We start from the raw sequence: 9,277 nt of genomic DNA on the forward strand, positions 1-9,277 counted from the left end.
GCTCTGCTGCTGCCGCGGCTAACATAGTTTTTTATTCGCATCCTCCTTATCTCCAAACTGACAACGTGATCAAACAAACAAACTCTTTTTAATGTAATTGTTGCTCACCTGGTGCAGAAAAGATCAGATCTCAGAGCAAAGGACTTCTACTTCCAGCAAAGTCTGGTTCCCCGACTTACTCAACCGGAAGAAAGGGCTCCATTAGCGACTTTACTTACACTCTTTTAAATCTGTTTCAAAGGCATTTGATGTAGAGCATAAAGATGCACCTTGCGCGCTGCTGTCAACAGCCAGCCTGAGGCTGGGGCTTGGGCGCTACGTGTCCAACTCCCCAACAGAGGGAAAGTTACAGATTTATTTCTTTTTAACTCAAAGTTTACAACCTTTTTTCCTCCAAATTTCAGCCCTTCGCTATTCGGCAAAGCTTTTTCCAAACGCTTTTAGATTTAATCGGAAACCTTTTGAGTTGTGTTTTGATCCGACCGCCGCTCTGCGTTTATTTGTCATAAGACAAAAAAGTTAAATCGAACTGGTTTCACCGACAAGAAGCCGGAGCCCGGGGCTGGGGGGTGCTCCCGGCCGTGCCCCCGTTGCCGGGAACCGCAGCTCCCCGCCGGTACCGCCCGCCGCTCCCCGCCCCCCCGCTCCTCCCCGGGACCCCGCGGGCGGCTTCGGGGGAGGGGGGGCGGCCTGGGGGTGGGGAGCGGCCGGGGCAAGGCCGGTCCCTACAGCCCCCCCCTCCCCCCGAGCCGCGATCGGCTCCGGACAAACAGCAGCGCCTGTTCGGCGAGCAGAGCTCCTACCTCTGCTTAGTCACTTGTTAGCGCTGCCTCGGACCTCACCCGACGGGGAGGGAGGGGTGCAGTGCTTGGTAATAATATTCACTGTAAACTACTGGGATATTCACTCCCTTAATTCTGGCGTGCCCTCCAGCACCTCAGGGGGAGCGCAGAGGGAGCCCGGGGCCGGACCCCCAACACCCCCACCCGGCGCTGAGGCCCGGCTCCCAGCGCCCGTCGGCGGGGCGGACGCCGCCATGGGTGCCCGGGGGTAGCGCGTCTCCCCCCGGCCGGAGCCGAGGCGAGGGCCCCCCTCACCCACGGCACTCCGAGCGGAGGGGAGGGGAGCCGAGCCCTCTTGTAAAGCTCCCGGCCGTCGGAGCCCGCAAGATAAACATCATTAGAAATCATTGTAATTGGGATTGTGAAATCTGACCTCTGACCCGCCGGGCTACGTGTCACAACCGTGTCTGCTTTGATTCCTCGAAAGGCGGCACAAAGGAACAAGCTCCGTGACAGGAGGCAGCGGGATCTGCGCCCCGGCCCGAGGGGACAGACGCGGGGGGGGGAACCACGCGTGGCCTTCCCTTCCTCCCCCACGCTTCATTTGCATATGCAAAGCAGCAGGCTGCCGGGCCGCCCCCGCCCGGGGCGGGGGGTGGTCGTCGGGCCGGGGCCGGGGTCCTGGAAGTGGTTGTGGCCGGCTCGCGGGGTGCTTTGGAGGGGCAAATGACCTTTGGTGCGTCCTTCCACCAGCGGAGGAAGGAGGGAAGGGGGGACGGGGCGGACGTCTGTTGGGTGTTGGCTGAGATTCGCACCCCTCAAAGGCGCTGCTGCCCCCCGAGAGTCGGGGTGTGGGGGAGCCGACCTCAGTTTTCGATGGCAGGGAGGGAGGGGGAGGTACCGCTTTTCCTCCAGGGCTTTTCCCCCTGGGCTTTTGGGTGGCCCCTCCCGGGGCTTGGGCTCCCCGGTCCCACTTGCACCGTCCGCCCCCCAGCTCGCCTTTGCCCGGGGGCCCCGGTGAGTGTCCATCGCCTCCCCGCGCACACCTGGTCCCTCTCCGACGGGGAGGACGATGAGGCTCCTGCTCTCGCCTCTCGGCTCCCGCAGCTCACCGCGGGGGTGGTGCTGAGCCCCGGGGGAGCGGGGGCAGGGGGCACGCCCGGGACCCCACACCTGCCGGCCGCAGAGCATCCCCCGCGGGGCTGTCTGCCCCGGGCACCCACGGAGGACAGGGATCACCGACGGAGCCAGCGTGGGCTGACCTGCGCCCGTCCCCTCATGTGCCCCACTCAGCTACTCTCTCCGAGAAATCCTAAAAGCATAATTACATTTAAAAGCCTGATTTGTTTAAATAATCCTCTTTAGGCTCCCCTTAATCTGCCCTATATTTCCCCCATCCTCTTTACTCCCGACTTGTCCAGCTCAGCTGAGCTTGGCCGGACACCCCACGGCTGAGGAATCCCCTCCTCATCTTCCTCCTCCTCCGGAGCCCCCCACCCTGCGGGCGAACCCCGCGCCCGGGAGCCCGTCCCCGGCCGCAGGTAGGCAGCGGGCCCAGGGGTCTGTCGGTGGGGAGGGGGGCGGCGGGAGGCCTTAGCATCCCCCGTGTCCCGCGGGCGGGGGACTCAGTGGGTCGGTGCCCTGTTCCCTTGGCAGGGCAGGGCCGGCCCGGCTCTCTGGGAGTGTCATTACCCGATTTTTAAGCAGAAATGACATTTTTCGCCTGTGCAGCTCGGGGTGGGGGGAGCGCGAGGCGGCGGGTACGTGAGAAAGGCAGAGAATTGAACTGAGATTGGAGCTGGGAGCGGAGGGGGGAGGCACAGTCTCCCCGCGTCCCCCCGACAGCAGCAAGTGAAGGGTGGACCTGGGGGGGTGTGCGTGTGTTCTGAACGCGCCCCTCGAGTCCTGCAGCTGCCCCCGTCGGGCCGGGCTCTCGGTTGCCGCTTTCCCCCCGAGCGGTGCGGCTCGCAATTTGAAGGATGGTTTCTTCTCCGTGTGGAAGATTTATGTTTCAATCCCATCGAAAAGAGGAGAGGGAGAAAGAAATGCAGAACTTTAGATGGCGCTGTACAACATTTATTGAAGCCCTCCGAGCGTTCCCGGCTCCCCGGCCTGCAGAGAGGAGCAGAGCCCTCGCCGGGCAGAGGAGGGCTGGGGTGGGCGGGGATGGGGTGCGATGCGCTGGGATGCTCTGGGGTGGGGTGGAGGAGGGGTCCTGCCCTGCCGGCAGCGGCTGTGGAGGGCAGGGGGCTCTCGCCGGGCCGGGCAGCCCCGGCCTGCGCCTCCATCCCCGTTCGGTGACAGATGACTGCAGCGCTGAGCCAGGAACAGTTAAAAAGCAAACAAAAATGGCAGAAGCCGTCTCCCGCTACCCCTCTGCTCCTTTTCTCCTCGCATAGAAACGCCCTAATGCCTCCGAAGGGACGAGGAGGGGCGGGGTGGGGGGGGGGAGAAGCTGCAGGCGTGGTAGGAGCCGCAGGCTGTGCCGGCCGGGCGTGCTACTGCTCGGCCACCCCCGCGCCCCGGCCCGCCCGGCCCCGCTCCCCCGGGGAGGGATGCGGGAGAGGGGCTCCCATGGCTCGGGTCTCACCCCGGCTCCAGCTCTGCCCGCTTCTCCCCTCCGCCCCGCTGGCTGCCAGCCTTGGAGATGGATCCCGTGGAGCAGAAATAGAGAGAAAGGAGTGGAAAAGCCGACAGACAGCCCCGTCGGGGGGTTGGGGGTCGGCTTTCCACCCGTCTCGGAGCCCGGTCTCTGCAGGGGCGGCAGGGGGCAGACCCCCAGCCCCCGCCCTCGGCTCCTCGGGGCCTCACGCAAGGCCTGCGTGGGCGCCAGGCCCGGGCACGGCGGCCCTCGACGTCCCGAGGACAAAGCCACAGGCACGGCACGGCCCCGGCCCGTCGGTGCCCCCGGTCCGGAGACGAAGACAGCCACCCCCGGGCCGGGACGCAGAACCATTTCACCGGGGTGGCTGGAAAAGCGGAGCGGGGGCAGCAGGCTGGGAGCCCCCGCTGGGCCGCCGGCCCTCCACGACCCCACGCACACGGGGAAAGGCGAGCACGAGCCCTGCGAGGGGGAGCGCTCCCGGGGAGCAGCGGCACAGCGCCCGGTGCCGAGCAGCGATCGCTCCCGTCCTCTCCTCGCCGCGGCTCTGCCCGACTCGGGGGCAGCTCCTTGCCGGACCCTCAGTACGGGAGCGGACCCGCTCGGAGCGAGCCAAGGAGCTGTCAGGCAAACCCCTTTCCAACACATCCCGGAGCTCGAAGCGTCCAGACGGTTTCAGGCGTTTTTCCTGCAGGAGCTGGTGATATATTATTAGCATTATTACGAGGTGGTTTTTATTTCTTGTTAAAAGGGGAGATGCGGGAGGCGAGGCATGACCGCAACAGCCAAAGAGAATTATTTTTTTTAAGAGGGTAGAAAAAGAAAAAAAAAAAAAAATCGAAGGTCTTGGACAGGGTTTTAAACAGGGGACAAGCAGTTTAAAAATTGCTACACTGACCCATCGAAAACAAAACCTAAATACGCCACTGAAATGGCACTATATACGCAGCGTATTGTGTGTGTGTATATATATATTTATTTTTTATATTTCTGTCTGTGCGTATATATATACACACACACAAACACCCATACACTAAAATAAAGAATTACAGCCAGTCTGGATCCTGAACACAGTCTACACTTTATTTCAGACTACAGATTTCTGAACATAATAAAATCTTTGGCTTGTAGCGGCGGGTTCAGTCTCGCAGTCTGTGGATCAGAATTTTTTTTTTTCCTCCGAGAAAAAATAAAAAGAGACAGAAATTCACAGACAAAAAAAAATCAAACGAAAGATCAGGAAAGTCAGACATTTACCGTAAAACAAGAGCGACGGACATCAAGAGGAGAGGGGGGGAAAAAGTAAAGCAAACAAAACGAACAAACGAACAAAAGAAAGGGAAAGAGAAAGAGAAGAGGGGAGAGAGAAACTGTCCAGCAAATAGAGATCGCTACACATATTTCTTACCTGAAATTAAATATATACAAGGTCATATGCTGTTTGGCTATATAGAGATAATTTTTTTTGTAAGTGTTCATATTTTTTTTTCTTAATCGGAGTCCTTATACTATGGATAGACAATAGATCTGCTTTTAAATAGCACCTGTCTGCCTCCCGGCCGGCGGGCCGGCGCCGCGGCGCAGGGCTGGGGGGGCCGCGCCGCCTCACTCGCTCTCCTCTTTGTCCTGCACGGTGGTGGTGGAGTGGTTGTAGAGTCCCTGGGCCATGAGGTGCAGCGCCAGCCCGTTCTTGATGCCCGTCGCCTTCTTGATCTTGGCTCGTTTGTTCTGGAACCAGATCTTGATCTGGGACTCGTTGAGGCTGAGCTCCTGGGCCAGGCTCTGCCGCCGCTGCTCCGTGATGTTACCGGTTCGCCTGGAACTCCGCCTTCAGCCGCTGCAGCTGCTCGGCCGTGAACGCCGTCCGCGGCCGCTTGTCCTCCTTCTCCGTCTTCTTCTTCTTCAGCTTCCTGGTGCGGGGGCCTGCGGGCAGGGCACACACACGCCGCTGGGCAGGGCCGCGCCGCCGACCGACCGACCGACCGACCGCCGCCCCCGCCCCCGCCGGCCGCCGGAAAAATGGCTGACGGGTGAATTTTCTGCCGGTCCCGTGTGTGTGTCCCACACACACACACGCACCCACACCCCCCAACCCCCGGCACGACGGAGGGAAGGAGGGGGAAGGAGAGGGGGAGGCCGGGGCCGAGCCCTCCGCGCACCCCCCCGCCGCCCCGGCCCCGCTCCGAGGGGAGCGGCGCCCTGCTCGCCCCCCCGCCCCGCCACACGTCGGGGCGCGCCGCTCCGGCCCGCCCCGCCGGGACCCAGCCGCGCTCCCCCGGCACGGCCCAGGCCCGGGGCCCGCCGGCCGGGGCAGCGGCTCCGCCAGGCAGCGCGGGGGCCGAGGGTCCCCGCGGCTCGGTACCGGGGCGGCCGCCGGGCGGCAGCAGCCTGGCCGGGGGGCTGCCCCGCTCCGTTTGGGGGACAGCAGCCCCTCCGCAAGGCCGGCCCAGCACCGGGAGGGGGTCCTCTTCCCCGCCGCCACCCCGGAGCCCGCCCGCCGCCCGGGTCGTCCTCGCTCTCCGGCGGCCGAAACTCGACGGGGACGCCGTCCCCGCCTGCCGCTCCATCCCCAACCCCCCACCGAAAGCGATGCCCCCCCCCCCCCGTCCGCGCCGCCCCATCCCCAGGCTTGGATGGGGCCAGGTCGAGGTACCGCAGGGCTCGCCGGGGGAAGCAGCCCGCTCCAGGGGCGCATCCCGGGGACAGCGCCAGGTCGGGGCGTCCTCCCTCCGTCCTCCGCACTCCGGCCCCGGCCCGGTGGGACCGAGGGAGAGGAGGGGAGTCCTGCAGAAAGGGATCTGCGAAAATCCCCCGACAGCTGCCGGGACCGACGGGCGGCCCCGGGCCCGCAGCCCCCCGCCAGCAGCCGCCGCAGCCGGCGAGGCCTCCCGGCCGCCGAGTAGGCCGAAAGCTCCTCTCCCGGCGCAGCCCTTCCCCAGAGCGGGGGGGATTCCCCGCGGCTCGGCGGCGGCTGCCGGCGGGGGAGGAGGAGCGGGCCCGGCGGGATGCTCCCCGGGCTCCGCCGGCGGAGGGGCGGGAGGGCCGCGGGCAGCGAATCGCTTTTAGCCCCCGGCACCTTGCAGTGGGGGCGCCGGCGCCTCCGACCGCCGCAGCCCGCTCGTCGCCGGAGCCAGGAGAAGCGGCCGGGGCCGGCGGGCAGCTCCAAGCACAACAAAGAGGGCGGCCGAGCCGAGCCAGCCTCCCCTCGCCATTCTCCCCTCCGGGCCGGGTGAGCAGGGGAGCCTCGGGGAGGACGTGCAGAAATAATTCTCTGCAGAAGAAAGGGGAGGAAAGGAAATAGAGGCGCAAGTGCAAAACGCCTGGCGCACGGCGGCCCTGGGAATCGGTAGCGAAACACCCGTGGCCGGCCCGGCCGGGAGCGAGGGCCGCGCCGTCTGACAGCTCTATCACTACATCAATCACCCGAGTCAATCAAAGTGGCTTTTCTGAGTCGCTGGACGTGTCAATAACGGGGGATGGAAATGGTTCGGCCGATAGCGCTGCACCGACCCCCGCCGGGGAGCAGCCAGGCCCGGCATCGCGGAGCGGGGCCGGGGCCTTCCCCCGGCCCGAGTGGACCCGGGCGGCCGTGCCCGCCACCCCCGGGCCGGCACAGGGGAGCCCACCCCGGCCCGCGCTGGCGGATCCCTGGCTGCTGGCCTTGGGTGTCACGGAGGGGGAACCCTCTCTCCTCGCCCTCCGCTTCTTTCAACAAAAATTTTACAAATAAAATTAGTAACTAACGGTGATAAAGTCAGGGGTCTGCCGGGGGCAGCTCGAGGAGAGTAAACAGCGTGAAAGGGGGCGGCAGAAGGGGGCCGGGGGCCGGGAGGGCCGAGCGGGCGGCTCCCACCGGGGTGGCCCCGGGCAGAGGCACGTTCCCCCCGCGAGCCGGGCCCCAAATCCCGGCAGGAGCACCGGCTCCCGCGGCAACGCGCGGCCTAAGGGCCTGCTGGCCCTGCCTGGCTGCAGAGGCCCCTGTAAAGAGCCCCTCCGCCACCTTCTCAAAAAAAAACCCCTTTTCCTTCGCCTTCCGAGAAAACACCCACACACCCCCACGCACCACCAGCAGCCGCCCAACATGTGACTGGGGCCTTCCCCCCCGCCACCCTCGAAACGCCACCAGCAAAATATAAAATAAAGGGCAGGGGAGAAAAAAAGCCCCAAACAAGGGAGCAACCGAGTCCGCTGCCTTTTTTCGCGGCGCTCCCACGCCACGCCGCCGCGCTGCGGAACACCCCGGGCTGCGGCACGGTGGGGCAGGCGCGGGGCACAGGAAGGGGTCGAACCCCTTCGGGTCTTCCCTTCGAAACGCGGCCGAATCGGGTCCCGGCATCACATTCAAATTTGGGAGATTCGGAGGAGGAAGGGAGGAGGGGTGAGGGGGGGAACGGGGACGCGTTTCCTCTCGCCCCGGGTGACCCAGAACCCCCCCCTCCCCGCGCGCGCCTCCCCACGCGAGGTCCTCAGCAGGCCGGGAGCCAAAGCAGAGGGGGCAAGAGGGGAAGGGGAGGGGGGGTGCGACCTTGTCACGATTTTAACAGCTCCCAGATGCGCCGCGGTTCCTTACCCGAGGACGGTCTGTCTGAATACCTAGTGCAGTAGACCCAGGCAGGCCACACCAGCGGCTGTTGCGAGTCGGGCTTTATAACAGGTCCTCCATTATTAGAGCCCATGAGGAGGATGGCGGGGCTGCCGTGCTCCCCGTACTTCGCCGGGTGAGTCTCGCCCCCGTCGGCGGGGGGTTTGGCCGCCCCCGACGCCGCCGCCGCCACCGCCGCGGCGGGGCTGGCTTTGGCGGCGGCGGCGGCGGGCGGCGGCGGCGGCGCGGAGCCGTCGGGACGGCAGTTCGAGTCCGGGCAGAGGAGGGAGGGCGGGTTGGGCGGCCGGGCCAGCAGCGGGTTGACGTTTTCTCTACCTGAGCTCTGCCCCCGGTCTCCGTCCCGCTCCCGGCTGCCGCCTCCTCCTCCTCCTCCTCCGCCGCCGGCCGGCGCGGGCGGCTCCTTCTTGCAGCCGAAGTCCGGCCTCAGGATGTTGTCGATGAAAAAGTTGGTGGTGCGGTGGGGCGGCGGGGGCGGCGGGGGCGGCGGGTGGCGGCGGCGGGGCAGGGGCAGGGGGCAGGGCGCGGCGGGGGAGGCGGGCGCGGGGCTGGGGGACACGGGGACGCTCTCGCCATCGCTGCCGCTGCCGCTGCTCGCCGGGCCGGGCGCCGCGTCTCGGTGGCCGTGCCCCTCCGGCGGCTCTTCCATGCTCAGTCCCCGCCACGGAGATCGCTGCCTTTTTTCCCCCCCACCCACCCGCTTTACGCCCACCCCACTTTGCCGGTGGGTGGCGGGGTGGAAAAGGGGGAGGAAAATTTAAAAAAGAAATGGGGGAAAAAAAAAGAAGAAAAAAAGAAAAAAAAGAATAAAATCCACTTGTTGGGCTGGAGCTGAGATTTTTTTTTTTCCTCCCCCTCGCACGGATGGATCCAAAACCGGGAAGACACTCGAGGGCTTCTTTCCCCCTTCTCCCGATCAGCTTATATTTCCACCACCAAAAAAAAAAAAAAAAAGAAGAAAAAAAAACCAAACCCAAAAAGGTGTGCGGCAACACCCCGGCCCCCCCAAAAAACCCGCCCCCCGAAAACCCGTCAAAATCTGCTCATCTCCCCGCCGCCGCCGCGGCGGCTCCGCGCTGCCCCGCTGTCACGCTCTGCTCTGCCCACGCCGCGGGCTGCCGGAGCCCTTCCCCGCCAGCCTGCTGCCGCACGCCGCCCCGGCCAATTTATTAATATTTTTTTTAATTCTTTTTTTTTTTCCCCCTTTTTTTGGGGGGTATTTTTTCCCCCTTAACAAAAAAAAAAAAGGCCAAATCTCTGACAGCTCCGGTCCGTGCAACAAACTCTCCCTAA

At 64.6% G+C, this 9,277-nt stretch overlaps 1 protein-coding gene across 1 annotated transcript; it reads right to left on the reverse strand.

The window, feature by feature from the left end:
- Positions 1-4,456: 4,456 nt before the first annotated feature.
- On the reverse strand, positions 4,457-8,757 carry EN1 (engrailed homeobox 1). Its single transcript, XM_075092925.1, is given in 3 exon segments — positions 4,457-5,190; positions 5,192-5,307; positions 7,955-8,757. Coding segments are annotated over 3 exon segments (996 nt in total). The 5' UTR covers positions 8,634-8,757; the 3' UTR covers positions 4,457-4,989.
- Between the last annotated feature and the right edge of the window lie 520 nt (positions 8,758-9,277).

This window comes from Phalacrocorax aristotelis, chromosome 5 (genome assembly GCF_949628215.1).
Source record: "Phalacrocorax aristotelis chromosome 5, bGulAri2.1, whole genome shotgun sequence".
Classification (NCBI taxonomy): domain Eukaryota; kingdom Metazoa; phylum Chordata; class Aves; order Suliformes; family Phalacrocoracidae; genus Phalacrocorax; species Phalacrocorax aristotelis.